Source organism: Brugia malayi (assembly GCF_000002995.4).
Source record: "Brugia malayi strain FR3 genome assembly, contig: Bm_v4_Chr4_scaffold_001, whole genome shotgun sequence".
NCBI lineage: Eukaryota > Metazoa > Nematoda > Chromadorea > Rhabditida > Onchocercidae > Brugia > Brugia malayi.
Genome location: NW_025062478.1, coordinates 7,123,439 through 7,141,722, shown reverse-complemented (window position 1 = coordinate 7,141,722; position 18,284 = coordinate 7,123,439). Strand labels below are relative to the sequence as shown.

Below are 18,284 nucleotides of genomic sequence, written 5' to 3'. Positions count from 1 at the left end.
CTTCCAGAACGGCTAGTGTTTATCACTATTTACAGAATTCTCATGGCTGGATCGGAAGGAGCCAAGGGTGATGCTGCGTCAACATCGAAAGTTTTAATTGCTGGGAAAGATCCAAAATGGTGGGACATCTCGACATTTTCGAAAGAAGATAACCCAAATGGACTAGTTTGTGAATCTTCATTTGCCATTCTTTTCCCAAAGTATCGCGAGAAATATATCAGGTTTGCTAGTTTCGTTTCAATTTAATTTAAAGATAAGTAATTGATATAGGGATCATACTCTCAGTTTATCCATTCCTTTAACTCGTTCAACAGAAATCTCTCATTATGTATTTTTTGAAAGTTTGGATATGGTACCTGAAAAATGAATTCATTACCTTGGTTTTGCTATGTACCTTTAAACTTGTTTCACTTTCTTTTGGGCTTTGAATTCCATTCTGTTATTTTTTGCTGGAATTATTTTTCTTTGGTAATATTTGATATATTTCTTCTATTCCAGAGAATGTTGGCCACTGATACAAAAAGTATTCGAAGAACATTTTTTGAAGGCTGATCTGGATGTACTAGAAGGAACAGTGGTCGTTAAGACGACTAGGAAAACATGGGACCCATATATTATAATAAAAGTATTCCATATAATATATTATATTAGTTCATTATATTATAATCTGTTGTCAGTAATTTAGCTGTTTATTGATTAGTGATTTATGATCTATCTAGGACTCGAACATTCAGGGATTTTGTAGGCTCGTGATGTCTTGAAGTTGATTTCAAGGAGTGTACCGTATGAACAAGCAGTACGAGTCCTTCAAGATGACACTGCAAGTGAAATTATTAAAATCAGTTCGATGGTAGCAAATAAGGAGCGATTTGTTAAACGTCGTGCAAGACTGATCGGTAATGAAGGAGCAACACTGAAAGCAATTGAACTGCTTACGAAATGCTATATTATGGTTCAAGGTAGTACAGTGGCAGCTGTTGGCCCATATGAAGTTTGTTTTCTATTTTTTCTACTTTACAGCAATTGATTGCATGTGACTAATTTGCTTATTACTTATTTTGGCAAGAACATTTGTATCGATAATTATCGAATCCATCTGCATAGTTCAGTTTCAAATAAATTAGACACTGCGCTGTAAGACTTAAATTATAATAGTAAATTAAACTGCAAAGAACAACTTGGCTGAGATTGTATTGAATGATTGAGCAAATCTGTTGATGAAAGTTTTCTTTTCCCGTATTATGATCGCAAAGGAAAAAAGTATTTTGTCCGAGCATAATCAATACTATTTCTAGGGATTGAAACATGTTAGAATGATAGTGGAGGATTGTATGAATAATATACATCCTATCTATAACATCAAAACATTGATGATTAAACGTGAATTAATGAAAGATGAAAATTTGAAGAATGAAAATTGGGATCGCTTTTTACCGAAATTCAAAAAGAAGGTATAAATTTTCGAGTGTTTAATTGTTTCTTGTATTATAAAATGTGGCATAATTTTGCGTAATTTTTTTTAATAATAAAGAAATTTATCTACAGGTACAACCTTCTCAATCAACAAATCAAGCAAAGAAAAAAAAAGCTGCGCGGTGGAAGAAAAAAGCTGAATACACCCCATTTCCTCCTCCACCTGTTATGAGCAAAGTAGTTTTGTTATATTATTTAGTAAAGTAATAGTAGATATTCATTTCTTTGCTAGTTTAAGATAAAAATAATATTCTCAGTTTATTTTAGTACACAATTTTAATCATAATTAGTGTTTTGAAGGAGAACTGATTGTGGACAGTTTTTTTCACTGCTAACTTTATTTGAAATTGAGCTTTAGATTGATAAGCAGCTTGAAAGTGGAGAATATTTCTTAAGTGAGAAGACAAGGCAAATGGAAAAGCGTAACGAGAAACGCACAAAACAGGTAATCTTTAAGTTGGTTTTTGGAGGTTTTTCTTTTCATTTTTAAAATTCATAGTAGCATTGCATTATTTGCAGTAGCATTGCATTATTTGCAAATTGCACAACGTGCAATTCTATTTTGGCTGTTTTAGATGGAAAAGACAGCTGAACGTAAGAAGCAGCGCGCATCAGAATATATGCCTCCAGATGGGAAAACAAGACCTAAGAATAGCTATAAACGAGCTAATGAAGTTCCTATTGATATTGAAAATTTGAAGAAAAAAGTTAGAAAGGCAAAAGAATAATGAATACCTATTGATGAATTTGTTTACCATCTTGAGAGTTTTTATTTATTGAAGTATATATCCAGTTTTCCTTTTAACGCATAGATAATATCTCTGTTTTAGTCTAATGGCTACCATTACCTGTATGTCTGCCATCCTCCGGAATTTGTGACTTATTCAGATATCTTTTCTTCATAAAGTAATAGCTTTTCTTATAATTTTGTTCGCTTAAAATATTTGATACGCTTGTACTGTCCTCCTTACTTTTAACATAAACATGAAAGAAATGATGCCAACAGCTATTGCAAAATATCTGAAATGTATCGTGTGGATTACTAGAATTAAAAAATGCATTCGTAAGTGCCTATTGGCTCTTGCTTAGAGGATAGTCGCATGACAGTTTCTCATTGATCTTTTTCATTTTATTTTGCTATTTCAAGAAATTAACGCTAGCTTCAGTTTTAAACTTTCTTTCTGGTCCTGCTTGGTATGTTTCTGTGTTGAAGAAATTATTGCGTTGTTCAGAATTCAATAATTCAGTTTCTTAAAGTTTTAAACATGCCACAAATTTGCTATTTTGATTTTTAATTGACCAAGATCACGTTTCTCACTTTTAGTTGGTCAGACATGTTTTGCGGTGGCATGGGAAGCAGCAGAAGTAAAATTAATGTGATTTTACTCACGCTTCTTCTGGCAGTATTGATCTATGCTAATATTTTCTTATTTCGTGAATGGACTAATGTTTTTGTGACTGATATTGTTAGTTAACCAAGTATCCAGTAACTTCTCCAGATTAAAAATTGGTACGCGTTTTTAATCTGGAGAAGATGCCTGACAGTTTTAAAGTCTAATTCATTTTTCCACTTGTTTATCAAGTTTTCTGGCAGCCCTTATAGTTTAGATTTCGAAAATTTAGTCATTTCGCATGATATTCTAAATAAGAGTTGTATGATTAGAATGGGATATCCTCGTAGGTCTCCACTGAACTTTTTTCACCGTAAAGGTATGAGTCTGTAAGATGGAGCAGTTCCTGGTTTTCAAAAAACTTATTTCAGTTTTAGTCTGAATTGGGCTCATGCAAAACAGGAAAAAGAACTTTTTCTTTCCTTCGTTTTCGCTTCGAAGAGTAATTGCTTCGAGGAGAATTATTCGCATTTCTGAGAACCTTCGCAAATTACAGGAATATTTATTTGAGAGAATAAACTGGATTTACAATGAAAATATTGCTGCAAATAGCGAGAAGTCTATGTCACATTATTGGAAAAAGAAACTTTGAAACAAAGAACTGTAAAGGATTGACACTCCCGAAACCAGCAATTGCCCTATCCCTTTAATTAATAATAGAAAGAAACATTACCCAACAAAAAACATTAACATAATGCTAACAAATTAAGACTGAAATAAAGGGTAGTATCTGGTGATTAACTGTGATATAGGAAGTGAGGATCGAACAATCTCATACTGATCAATTTTTGGTTTGGTTTATGATAACACGATAGAAGGGAACTTTATTTTCCTTAGTATTGTAGGATTTAGGATTTTATGAGAACGATGCTTTTACATTTCAGACTTCATTTAATTTTATATTGAATTCGTTTAGATTTTTCAATAAATTTTCGTTGAATTCATCTAAATTAAATTCTTTCCTTACATTTCTCAATGTTTTGCATTTCTTTATGGTTACAATTTTTATTTACTCTAACCTTTGCACACATAATCGTTTTCTATTTCAAAAAAATAAAACTCTAAGATTTCTTATTTCAAAAGTAAATAGAAATTCCGGAAAGTTTATGATTCTTCCACCTTGTGAATTTTTCTGTATTAAAATTACTTAGACTTTTAATTTATTGCTCTCTTTAGTCATTTCCATCTTTATTTTATTAGACCCTACTCCATTTCATTCTTCGAGCATTTTATTTAACCTCTGGAATATGTCCATCTTTTAGAATCTCATGCGAAATTCAAGTGCCTTGCGAACTCATTTTCAAAGAAAATTTTCCAACAAATCATTATGTTAAATAATGCATTTCCCACAAATGATACATACTCATTCATTTGGCTGTCTGATTTATTGCGCTGTGATTCTCTTACAAAGTGCTGATTAGCTAAATATTTCGAATGAGTGTTTACATCAGGTAAGAGCTGGAGACTGAAAGTGAGTGTTAATATATTTTATTTTTTCCTAATGAGCAATAATTTACAAAAAATTCTTAATGATGCGAAAGGCCAATTTCGCAACAAATTTTAGAACTTGTCAAGCTCATTATAATCCTGTCCTTGTCATTGATGGTAATTCTTATTTAGGAGTTCTTTATTCTAAGTGTTTAATCATGATTCTGGAATTTTTTTTGTGCCTTTTTTTTTTACATTTTCATTTCAAATCAATCTGTGGTACCACCGTTTGGATCCTGACAATGGTATTATTATGTGATAGTATTATGTTCTACATGACGTGATACGTCAACTAGATTGTTTAACTTAACACAACTCCAGGCGGTAACTTACACAAACGCAAGCATATATGTCAAACAACATTATTATCAACACATTTGTTGCTATTCATTGTTTGAAATATTCTGATTCATAAAAGTGGCGGAAATGTATCTTTGAAGGCAGGTGTCTCTGCGACGTGTTTATTTCAATTCTCATAGCTGTCACTATCTTATACTCCCTCTACTCTCAAAACCGATTACTACTTATCCAAATTGATCTTCCAAAAATACCTTCGTAGTGTATAAGTTTCCGTCAGTGCTACTCTATCGAATAAATTTAATAATGTATTCTCATCAATTCCTTCATGTACTTCTTGAGTATCGGCAATCTTTAAAATATTTTTTAATTTGAAGGAGAAAATTCAATGATTAGGGGAAATAAAAATTGAAAGTACATTCAATACGAGAAGTGGGAATAAACAATTTTCCTTTTGAAGTTGAAGATTTTAAGATAGCACACGCAGGTTTCAAATTCCTAAATTTCAGATTAAAACCATCAAAATTAGAGCAAATATTTAATACTTCCACAGAAAAATATTTTAAATTTGCCAATATTTTTTATGATGCTTTAAAATTTTTCAGCGTTTATCATTAAATTCAATATTAATCATTCTCTTTTTTATGATGCTTTAAAATTTTTTTCAGCGTTTATCAAATTAATATTAATCATTCCATTTTATTTATAATATTAATCATTCCATTTTGTTTTTGTGTTTTGATTTTTTGTTACAAGCTTTCATCCATTTCCTTTGTTTCTGATCTTATGTATATTTCTTTCCTCTTAACATCATGAAAATCACGAAACTTTTATATGAAAAGGTAAATTGTAATATTTTTTTATGGTACAATTTTATCAATTATAAATTTGCTAATCAGTTTGAGAGCTATTCAACAATGGAAATTGAGGTCTTTTAAAACAAACTATAATTAATGCAGGATGGAAAATTTTTCTCTTAACTTCTTTTTCCTCTGAAGAGTGAATTAGCTAATTTTATATATAATTTTATCAGCAAAGGATCAAAGAACTATTTATCATTTAATCTGTTTTCAAATATTAACTTCTAGGATTTTTTTGCTAGCCCTTTGATAACATATCATTCTTTCAAATATCATCTCACCTAAGTAATTTTGACAATCAGCAGAGAAACTTTTTTGTCAATCGAAAATTGGATTTTACAAATAAAAAATTAGAAAAACTGGTGAAGTAAAATGATTTTGATATTTCTTTTTTCAAATTTACAAATTTTTTCTCGAAGAATGACCTTTTCCTGTTAAGATTTACTTTCGCGTACCAAGTAGTGGTATTTTGTGTTTTTAATACTGATGAATAATCTAGAAAGTGCATAAATGCTATGTAGATGTATATTTCTTTACATTCAAATAAACTTGTACCTTTCAATACACATCAAAGTTTCTAATTTAAAATTATGAGGTATATAAAATTATACGTTGAACAGAAAATATACCCTTTTGAAATCCAATGAGCGGTTACAAGGTCTACTTTAAAATGACAGGAAGCCTTTTATTTTAAAAGTATCAAGCGATTTTATTGAAGTGGCGAGGAATGAAAGTTCAATGTTTTCACCCTTTTTTCACTTTATCAGGAAATTTAATGAAATCAAAGTCGGGAAAAGTTTTATGTGAAATTCTCGAACCAACCACATTTAATTTTGTATATCAGTGCTTAACTAAGTTTACATATTGGTATTTCTGTTACCTTAGATTATCATTGCAAATACTTACTTCTTAATTCATTTTACATCATATTTGACTTTCTTTACCTCACTTTACTTAATATTTGACATTAAATAATCAAAGTAAATTTAATGGCTAAAAAGATTTGAAAAATATTCTTGCCATTAAACAAAAACAGAATTTTTTACAAAATATGAAAACAACTGGCGAGTATTTTTTTTTATGTCATTTTCTCCTTCACTGTAATTTATTTTTCTTAATTCAAAAAATTATTGATAAGAATGAGGTTTCCAAGTTTTTTAAAATAGCGCACGATTCAAAAGTGAAGTTTAAACTGGTTGGGCTATTCTTACCTTTACTTGTTGTTCGGTTCGTATTTCTCCAGTCACCAGTCATTCTCAAATATCAACTGATATAATTAACTATTACTGTTGCATTTTCACCTCTTAACTTTAGAATATTTAACAACAATAAGAGCAAAACATGGTCGTTGCATAAGGAAAGGATTGAGTAAATGATATGTTCGGATATTCGAATTGAATAAGTTTTAAATAAAGAATAAAAAGTCATTTGCATTAGATAAATGAAATGATGAGTCTGAATAATGACATACATGGGTATCCCTCCTTAAATGAACTAAGTGCTCACTGATACCAATTCTTCAATTTTTATGTATTGTTTCTTGAAATGTCAGCAAAGCAGTGGTGACAAATGACATAGACTATATATATATGCTTTGATTACCATTCCTTTATTTCATTTAAATGTTCGATTTTAGAAAATTAAAATTGAAAAATTTTGCATGAAATTTGTGTAAATTCACTAGACTTCTTTCTGAATTTCAATAAATTTTTGCAATAAATTTATATTTTGTTGCAAATATTTCTGGTACTAATTTAATTCTACGAATTACAGTGAAAATGATTCGTCAAGTGACTTGCTTATTTTTTCTGAAGAAAAGCAAAATTCAATTCATTGATTGAAATAATCTGTTCGAAGTTAGCAAGTTGTTTGAGAACAGTTATATTTAAGTAGAAGTGATAATGTACTCAGTTCCACTTGTTATCATCGTTCGGTTTGATTATCTAAGATATTATTAGAGATTAAGTGAAAAATAGATATCACAATTCTCGTATTATAGATGAATCTATGCTCTGAAACATACAGTCCGAAATCAAACGATGGAACGAGAAGCATTGTTAACTCATTTTGCAAGATGCAAGATGCGATGCAGTCTGCAACATATAAGCATATCTTATATTTTTCCTTTTTACTTTCATGTTAATAACTTGAAATAAAATGAAGTGAGCTGGAAGATTACTGAAGGAGTTTTAATCTACTTTTTTTTCTCATATGTTCTATTGAAAACACTACAAAACTACTTTAGAAATTAAAACATTTTAGTGAAAATTTTGCAAAACTAAGGTGAACTTCGTTGCTTAACCAATGGAAACTAATTAATAATTTAAAATCTAGAGAAATAAATAACTACCAAATGAATAGTGCTTCTCCACTTTAGCATCAAAATGTTTATGTTAAAAAAGTCACCTATTCATAGGACAACGGGAATACTTCCCCTGTGTTGTTTGTTATCTTTTCACCTACTCATATATTAATTTTGTGACGATAATTTTTCCACTAATTTTTTATTCATTACTAAGAAAATTAAAAATATATGAGTAGAGCAGCAGTATTTGACAGCTTTACAAATGAGTTTCATGGAAATCTAATCTGCGCTAAAATTTTTTTTTTTTTTGCGCAATACACAGCAACTAAAACTGTTTGAAAAAACTTCATACTGAATTTATTCTATGCTAAACATGAAATTTTTTTTAATTCACTGATTTGTATCAGTTGTGATAATCAAGAAGATGCGGTATTTGTTTCAATTCATAAACCTTCAGAAGACGATTGAATTTTTCTTCTTCAGCGCTGCAATAACTGTGAAGCAAATAATCTGAAATTTACTATACAATGACAAAAGTTTATTTATTTGCTGGCACATTGCTTTTACTTGTACTTCTCGTCAGGTAAGAATTTTTCGTTAATTATTGAAGTGAACCACTTGAATTTTTGAATAAGTTATAAAATCCATACCTGCTTGAAATCTATTCAAAACCGGAATTTCATAATTTTCAAGCTATCTCAGAACCATCTTTTTTTGACAAAAAATTTAAAACTGAAGCAATGTGCAAACGGATCGCGCCAGACGATCAAATAATGATCTCAAAAAAGTTGCATCGGCTATCAACGGTGCTCTGAGGTTGCGCTACGGGAAACGATCAGATGACTCTGAGCTGTTCAATAAAATCATCCTACCGCAGTTAGTTGAATCTATTTGGTCTGTCATCTAAATATCAGATGTCATGCTCATAACATTGCTAGAATGCTGACTCGAATGCAAATATAAACTGTATATTATGAGAGATATGAATTAAAATAAAATAATAAAAGCAAAACGCCTTGAACTTTAATTTGAAGAAGCTATAAAGAGAAGCGAACTTTCTAGCAGTGATCGGTCTTATGGATGCTAGTGCAGAATAACTGAACAATCTGCCATCTGAGAATTATCATATCCTTCCGGGAAAAATTTTGTCTAGCTTTTTGAAGCTTCTCAATAGATGAACATGAATATTAGATGAAAATGAATGGTTTAGTGATGAACATCAAATAATTTTGCTGTACAAGTAGGAGGAAGAAATTCTGATCGGAAAGAATTCCGCAGTTTGGTTATATAAATAAGCCTACAGTCTGAGAAATAAGTGAAATCGTATGTCTAACACAATAAACTGCAAACTTGATAGCAATGAAACTACCATTATTACCCGAGTGATCAATATAATTTGAAATTTAAAATGGACACTTCTTGAATTGATTTCTTGACGGAAGTGAATTTACAGAGAAGAAAACAAACTTTCACCACTTGCTGATCGAGTTGTTGCATCACTGAACGAAGCAGAACGACTTAGGTATGCTAGCAACTTTGATGAAAATTTAAACTGTAAAAATCTCAAAAAATTTTTTTACAGCATACAAAGTAAAAAATGTGACATGAATGTAGAATTGATTCAAAGAATTTTAGGATATGTAATACACAAGAAGAAATAATTTCAGATTTGGCTGAAATTAAAATAAAATGTTTGGAATGGCTCAAATACAAGCCGATCTTTTTATCACCATTATCAAACCGTTTAGTGATTATCGATAGCATTCTGATTTGATGGTAAAAATAAAGGTCATGTCATTCTATTGCAAAATGTATTTTGTTAAAATTGCCACCTGTTAAGCATACATGGGAGAGGAATAGATAATGAGTTGGAGTGGAAATGAACAGACCTTATCAAAAAGCTTCTTAAGAAGTTATCAGTTATTTTATGTGTCCATCAATCGATATATCTGTTGCTGAAATTCGACAGCAAATGTAGCAGCACTTTCTATTACAACTGTTATTTAGAAAAGTCCAGAAAAGAAAATGCATCCTTCTCGTTATACCCAGTACATTCAATCCTATTTTTAAATTACTGACTTATTTTCATACCTACATGGATTCTCCTTCCTACGTTTAACATCTAAAACTTTTCAAAATTTTTGAAAATTCTCTACAGTTTTAGCCTAATGATTCACATTTTCACTATATGCTTTATAAACCATATTGTTTTACATGCAATTTACCTGCAATTTACCACTACATAAATAACTAATAAAATACGAAAATTCTGGAAAATGAATTCATAATGCTTACGGAAACTTATCTTTAGTGAAATTTACCGACCTAATCTCATATGAAAAGTTCATTGCAGACATATTCGATCAAGATTCGATAGTACCAATTACAATGGGGGAACTGATAGCATCATTTATTGGCAGTATAATCAAAAAAATACAGTTCTGTATAGAATAAATTAGATAAAGATTCGAAGACAGACCTCGAGGACACTATCTCATGGAACTGTTTTCATGATGTCGAGAATGGAGGTCTTTCATAAGATTAATTCCATTAAGCAAAAATGTCAGAAAAACTAATTCGTAAAATATTGCATCATACTTTCGGTGGTGTATATCAGTTTAGGTTAAGCATGTTTCAATACATCTATAAATGTGTAATTAAAATTTATTTAAAATAGAAATTTTAAAAGTCTGAAAGTAAAAGTAGATGCTAGTTTTACTAAGAAATGCACATATAATCATAACTTGCATAATTCATGCATGCATGCATATGCATTATTATGCTGATTTTCGGCGACATCACAATTGTGGCACAGTATGATTCTGTTTTTTCATTAAGGATCGATCCAAACTGAAAAAAATAACTGAATAATCACGCAACTGATTAATTTGTCTTTCTATCTTTATTTTTTTGCATTTAATAAATGTCACTTTATGACTAGAGGCAACATCAGACAAAATTTCTCTTAGAAATTTCAAGCATGGGGGATGAAAACCGGTCATTTGTAATATTAACTTTCCAGTTGAATGATGAATTCATGAAAAGGACTGGGTGGTACTATAAGCCTTTTTCGACGAATGTCAATGCACAGTTTTGACCGACATAGCTTTGTAATGCCAACATTTAACGTTTCACCGTCCATTTAATTGTCCTAGTGCACATAATTTGTTCACGCTTAATTATATATATACAGATAAAGTATTCAGTTTACACTTAAACAAAGCTTCTGAAGTGGTCTCGGTCGGTTAAGGAAAAATCTTGGAATTAAATTTAATTGATAAAATTTGATATATTTGACTGACTTTTTTATAATTTCATCATAAAATTCTGTAGGCATGAGTGTTAATGTGACTGTCATTGGGGCATTATCCAAACAGGATTTAATCGCTTTGTTCTGAAATGAAAATGGATAAAATTGGACCAAGTTATCCAAAAAAATATTACCTCATGTAAAAATAATCTAAAATACAAGATATTAAAAAAATATATATATATTTTTTTTATAAGATATTTATTTTTTAGTCGCTATATAAGATATTTATATATAATATTTTTAATCGCACTGAACACATTAGAATAATGTTATAATTCTGCTCATATCTGTTTTGTATAGGCCAATTTTATGTATAGACCAATATAAAATTTATAAATTCTTTCCATTTGCTGATCATTGTCAACAAAACAGCCGAGGTTAAAATTGGTCTCTTATTATCAAATTTTAAAAGAGAAGACCAATAAATAAATAGATAATCAAGCTTTTATATCGCAACTGAATGATATAAGCAAGTTTAGGTAAAATTTTGGATAAGTTAACCTTAAAAGCCATCACATTTTGTCCATCCACTTCAATGATTCGTTGATTGATAAGCAATCCATTCCGACTAGCACTTGATTCCTGCATCACTGCTGTGATAAGATTATCCTTAAATGCGAATCCTAACAAGCCGTTTACATCTTTATGTAACGTTATCGTTCTGGCTAGCGGCCTAAAGCGAATATATAAAGGACCTGTAGAATTTTAAATAATGCTCTGAATCTTACAATATATCTTGAAAACTTTAGTGTCAAAGAAATTATGAATGATTTTATCACAATAATAAAGATAGCACGATTATATATATATATATATATAAATATTATAAATATATATATATATATATATACTATCTGAATATTCCAAATATGCTATGATCAATATTAACCGAAGATTCTATGAAATTATTTGGAAGAGTCTTTTGTTGATTAAGTCATTGAATATTTCAAATGCGTCATGTGTTCATGCCTCTGATAATAAATTAAGTATAATTAGCTTCGTTCCCTGCAAGGACTTCAGCAATGTTTTTGAAGTGAAGTTCTGCAATCAACAGATGTATCTGCACTGAAAGCTGTTGTCGTTTTTAACACTACGGTGAATAAATTATTAGGTTATCGGGGATGTTGATTATGGCAACTACGATCCATCGTTTTCTATCCTTACAAACCGCCATTTTATATTCTACAATTTTTCCAATTTTTTAAATATTATTATAACTATCCTGATGTCTTTAAAATAATAAAAAACTAAAATTATCAAGCAAAGATGAAGAAGACCTATCAATCTATCACTTTTATCAGAAGACTCCTTAGAATAGACTGTTTTTTTAAACTATTAACACTGTAAAAAAAAAAAAAAAAAAAAAAAAAAAAAACACTGCTGGAGGCAGAGCAGGAGAAGCACTGTTATCTGTTTTAATGAGATTCCGAAAGGATTTTGTTTATAATTTCATTCTTATTTCGTATTTTTGATAATGACTATTTTCAATGTCAAGTTAATTGTATGTACCTGTCTTTGAACATGAGAACCACTTCATGTTTTGATTTCTTCATTATATCCATTACCTGAAAACATAAAATTCTAAAGATTATCATAGAATAAAGTTATTTTTTGACATTATCTAAATTTTAAGAGAACATACTTCTAAAAAAAATGCAAATAACCTTTTGCCCGCTCATTCCAAGAACATCGGTGCCATTTAAGTTAAGCAGTTGATCACCAAATCGGATACCAGCAGCTGCAGCTGGAGAACCTTCAGCTACCAACTGGACAAAAACTCCCTAAAAATACTCGAACAAATGATACTCTCGCAACACTTCACGTATATAAAATTCTAAATGAAATTTACAAGACAGAGCCACTTTGTGTAGATCTCACTTATAAAAAATTCTGGAAATTTTTCAAAATTAATCTGAATAGCTAACATTCAAGAGTTCATATCGAAAGTTCACTGGCTATTTGTCAACTGCATTTGCCCATCAGACTGTTTCGGATTAAAACCCTTAGGAAAATATGGGATCTTGGGAAGTATGAATGATCAGCATATATCAAAGTTTTATTCTCGACTGAAAGTTCCTACAGTATAAATCTTTTGCTGTGTAATCGTAAGAGTTTTTGCTGGAAGCAATAACCTGAAAATCAGATGAAAATACCTGATTGACTGCACGCATCCTCACTCCGTACTTTTTACCTTTAGTACGGTTAAGGATCACTTTACGAACACCATGTGTAAGGTTAGCTTTAATAAGGCCCGAACATTGTGACGTGATTGGTGCGACAATGCAATCATTCTCTAATAAGGTCAAGCTATTTGACATATATTGTTGAACTGCTACTGATTGAGGGAGATGAAGATAGGGCAGACGTGCTGTCGTTATTTCTGGCAATTGAGCAGATGGTTTCTGGAAAGAAAGGGAAATTTTAAAAGATCTTCAAATCAAATTTTGATTTTTTTGAAAAAAAGCTGGCAATTTAAATCTGTCCTAGAACTTCAAGAAAAAATAATAATTAGTGGACAAAAATTAATCACTGACAATCTCCAAAGACAATACGCCATTTTATGACTGGACAAAATCTTCAATCTATCCCTTATTGATCATATGTTGAATAGAATTTTTTAAAAGATTAAACCTTACAAGCACAGATGCATGCTGCGTTTGGGCAATGCTTTCATGATAAGATGGAAGCAGTGGATATTCTAACATTTCTTTTGGAGCTGTAATTTGGGGAAGATTATTCAAGACAAAATCCAGGCTTTTCACAAAGATATACTTCAGTCTTTTACTTCAAAAGAAATTTGAAATACGATACATATTTGAAATGCACTTCTCACGGTTTAGTTAGTGTCTAACAATAATTAGTAATTCTCGACTTCCTTATATTGACATGAATCTGTCTATTTTATGCATCCTTCCTATGTAAAAATATTAACAACATATAAGTCAATTTTGGACAACTCTTTTATATAGACTAAAAAATATTCTACGGGCCAAGTGTCTCTATCTTATCTTTGTAGTATTGCTTTTCCTTCCTCCTCTGTTTTTTATCAAATAAATTTATAAAAAATAGGATTTATCCAAATAAAGGCTTAGAAATACAGTGTTAGAAGTTAATTTTCATCAAATTTTTCCCGGAATGTGCAAGTATTATTTTGTGATCAATGAAATATAAAAGTGGAAGAAATTGAGATGCTTTGTGTAAAAGATGCAAATGACTTAATCATGCGGAAATATCTCTCTAGTGAAGCAATCATCATTAATTAGATTAAATTTCGAACACATTAATTTCCAAAACAAATTATCTTCTACGACATCCACCATTAGATGTATTATATTCATTCACACCAAAACAAGCAAGTGAAAGCTTTGATCCAAGACATTAGAAAGATAATACTTATCAATATATAAGATCAGCGAATTAAATGAACCTGCCGATATGATGTTCTCGTCAACTGTCTCGTAAATTTGTCCTGCTGAAAGTTTAGTTCAATGAATTTTACATTAGATATGAGTATATTTCTAGTAATTCCATTTCTTGCTTAATTTCAAAATAACACAATTTTTTTAAAAAAAAAAGTATTTCATTGTGAGTATCACTTCAACTCTTTCTTATTTCTTCATTTCTTTTTTTTTTTAACTGATTACAATTCTGATTACAATTCAATGTACCTTTTCTGTTCGTACCTTTCAATAATACTTAAAATGATGTAGTCAAACATGAAATTAAAAAAATAGAAAAGTAATGCAGAACATTAAGATCACATCCTCAGTCAATCATAAAATCATTTGTTTTTGAATAAGTGATGAATAAGTATCAATGAAATTCAACTGTTTTCTCCAAAAAATGAAGTTAACTTAGCAATATTTTCTGACATTTTAATTCGGAGAACATTGCCGTCAATTGAAGCTAAATTGAGAATGCAATTCCAATTAATAAATTAAAATAAGATTTTTTTTTGTAGCCTGTTCTCTTTTATGAATTTCATGGTGAGAGCATTTTCATGAGTGAATATTTTATAAGCAGTAATGACAGAATGACCCTTACTACTAAAGTATTTGACCTATTCCCTTACTATTAACTTACTATTAACAGTATGTGACAGATCTCTCATCACTCCATCCAAATCAGCACTACAATCAGATCATTCTTTTAAACAAATAATTTGTAATTTAAATTTAAGTCTCGAAACTTGGGACTGTTCACGAGAATGATAAGATATATTGAATTACTCACGGATGGGAGCATCTGATTCAAAGACAGGAGCGGATGGTTCTGCGCAAGAATGGAATGGCTGAGAACTGTGGTCTGAGCAGCTGCCATACTTCTGCAAATTATTTCGAAATTAACAATTTCAAATAAAATTTAACAAAAATTGTGCGGTTTCTTTAAGCAAATGATTGGATTAATTGTTAGATATTAGATATATTTATCTGATCTATTCCCTTAGTACAAATCGTGTTGGGCAGTTCAGATTAGAGGTCACCTATTATATGTTTTAGTGAAGTAGCATAGAAAGCGGAAATATTTATCAACGATGGTAAAAATACGACTGTATAATTTGTTCATTTGCTACTTTTATCAGTTTCCTTAAAAACTTTCTAAAACTCTCCCAAGCTTACAGAATTAAGTTGATCAAATTTTTGAACAAAAAGTTCGCCATAATTTATTTGTTACGAAACGATGGAATTCAAGGACATTAATTGAATGCTTTCATATAAAATTTTTTTCTTTTTTTTCTAACAAATACTAAATTACAGCGGAAATTGGTATTCGATAGGAGTAATTACAGGTTAGAAGAAAATTTTCATTCATTAGTTCTGATTTTGTTCGAAAATATTTTGAAAAAAGAAAATTTTAAATATTGCTGTCATATTTTGTTAGTTACAGTATGGAGCATTATGATGGTGAAAGATGTTTAATTAAATTAATTCTTTACTATGCTCATAATTTAGTCATCAGTTCACGTCAATTTTAAAATCGTGAATTTCCAAACTGTTAGGAACAAGGAAATAAAAATATTGTCACCTGATATTGATATTGATCAACTAATAAATCCTCAAGGGTTGGATATAACGGCATTTCCTGTAAGTAAACTAAAATGTGATAAACACTACTGGTTAAATGTTTCTGAAATTATTCAGCGCAGTTCATAAAAAAAGTTGAAAAAAGCTTTTCTAGATTGCATCAAGATTGACCAAAGAAGTTTGTCTTACCCTTCCTATCACCTTGGGAATTCCAAAACATAATCAAACCTATCAGTTACTAAACAGATAAGTCCTCAATTTGAATTTGCATCATGTATGATCTACTTAATACCCACATACCTGATCTTCTATCAAAGCATCCAAAAGTGCATAAAATATACATGACACTAATAAGCGCTTTCTCAACTGAAAAAATTTTTTAAAATTTATGAAAAAAGAATTTTAAATTTCGAGAATGTCAACAATTTTCAGTGTTTCGGATGACAATGACATTTTAAATTTAGTTTCAAAATATTTTTTAAGCAACTGTTCAGAGAGCAGTAATGACAGGGACAACAAAATGAAACAAACTAGAGAATCGGTCAATCCGACCGCTGAGTTAATAATTGGAAGCAGCTGTCGGATCCTACATATAGTAGTAGTAACTCACTGCGAAAACGACCGATCGACTAAGTGCCCGATGCCAATTCAGAGAGACAATTTATTTCGAATCTGATCGTGGGGAGACAAATAAACATACAGAGAATGAGTAAGCAAGCGGAAGAACAAAGAGCAGTGGGTGAACAAATAATGAATGAATGGATAGTGGATGGATGGTTGGACGGATGAATGTGTTGTAGTGACCGATGACCGGTGACCGGTGACAGTCCACTCTGATCTGACCAAGCATTATTCATTTTCCATAAAACTACTTTGGGGATTGTGTCGGCGCAGAAAAATGTAAAAGAAGTATTTCAAGAATTGAACTTAGTTTTGCATTTGTCAGTGTTACAGCTTGTGGTTTTTTGTCTGAACATGAATTATAACTAACTTGAAGGACAAATTATTAGGTTACAATATATTCTTTACTCTTTAACTTTCATTTATCCTAAAATGAGTCTCTCTTAAAAAAAGAAATTGTGCATTATAATCGATCCAAAGATTCTTTATCATTAAGATATTTTATCTACAGCTAAATTAATTCAATTAGAAATACTTTAAAGTTTAAGTAACTCCTCAATTATGAATATAGCAGATTAAATTAATTTTCATTTCACTAAAAATCGATCTGTTGAAAAACGAATAAAATTTTGTAAAGATCGATGCGGCAAATAACAAATAACAAAGATGCCAACGATCGTCAGCGTACAAATAACTGGAAAAAAATTTGTGTCATCTTTTATAGCTTAAAATGACAATCAAATGAAACTGGCAATGACAACCGGTGGCATCGCAGTGGTCCACTCTTTAGTGAACAAAACAGGGATATACCGTTTCAGTGAGAACTTCCAACATCCGTTGTTATTACTCACAGTAGGTAGTTTTTCGCTAAGCTAAGTATTGATGACTACTATTTTAATTTCTAAAAAATGAAATTAAGCAAACAACTGAAGCATTTCAAATTCAAAATTCCGAAAAAATTTTGGGTTTTCGAAGTTAAAAAAGAATCATATTGAATGTTGGTGACATAATTGTGTTGTCATATAATTTATAATTACTTGTTTGCTTTGCAGATTCATTTTTAACAGCAGCAAGTAACCAGACCAATTAATTACAGTCAAGTATAGGTAAGGAATAGAAAATGAACTTAGATATACTGATAATCATCATTTTATGTAATGAATGTTGTTTATGAAAGAAATGAAATGAATTTTTATGAGCACATAAATGGAACAGATTTTGTGATGGGAAATAATTGCCACAAAATTTTACTAAATTTGTATAGTACTACCAACGAATTGATTGATTAGCGCAGGCAGTTCGATGAACACATGTATATACAAATATGAAATCGTTATGGTTGATTTATAACCATTTCTGAGTTCAAAGATAGCATTGCACTAATGTGATAGATAATTGCCTATAATGAACTAATTCTTAAACAAGGATATTCCCTGGATCTTGTGTTTCATTTGCTGAAATGTGTGGGATACAACACCTGGTTTACCTTATTTGTGTATTGGAAGTGATAAG

General features: G+C 30.3%; 3 protein-coding genes across 3 annotated transcripts; 2 read left to right on the top strand and 1 right to left on the bottom strand.

Moving 5' to 3' along the window:
* Positions 1 to 42: 42 nt before the first annotated feature.
* Positions 43 to 2,201, top strand: Bma-krr-1 (Uncharacterized protein; the record flags this gene model as incomplete). The annotated part of the gene is made up of 7 exons (XM_001901708.2): positions 43 to 221; positions 499 to 625; positions 746 to 991; positions 1,296 to 1,451; positions 1,546 to 1,650; positions 1,832 to 1,918; positions 2,049 to 2,201. 7 exons carry the CDS (start codon positions 43 to 45, stop codon positions 2,199 to 2,201), a joined length of 1,053 nt encoding a protein of 350 aa, XP_001901743.1.
* Positions 2,202 to 8,341: 6,140 nt separating this feature from the next.
* Positions 8,342 to 9,491, top strand: Bm14205 (Uncharacterized protein; the record flags this gene model as incomplete). Its single annotated transcript, XM_001901709.2, has 4 exons — positions 8,342 to 8,397; positions 8,553 to 8,690; positions 9,268 to 9,336; positions 9,482 to 9,491. 4 exons carry the CDS (start codon positions 8,342 to 8,344, stop codon positions 9,489 to 9,491), a joined length of 273 nt encoding a protein of 90 aa, XP_001901744.2.
* A 1,121-nt stretch (positions 9,492 to 10,612) lies between these two features.
* Bm9936 (Uncharacterized protein) lies at positions 10,613 to 16,206 on the bottom strand (the record flags this gene model as incomplete). Its single annotated transcript, XM_001901710.2, has 10 exons — positions 10,613 to 10,664; positions 11,117 to 11,208; positions 11,629 to 11,800; positions 12,637 to 12,692; positions 12,792 to 12,908; positions 13,281 to 13,529; positions 13,764 to 13,843; positions 14,555 to 14,599; positions 15,361 to 15,451; positions 16,153 to 16,206. 10 exons carry the CDS (start codon positions 16,204 to 16,206, stop codon positions 10,613 to 10,615), a joined length of 1,008 nt encoding a protein of 335 aa, XP_001901745.2.
* Between the last annotated feature and the right edge of the window lie 2,078 nt (positions 16,207 to 18,284).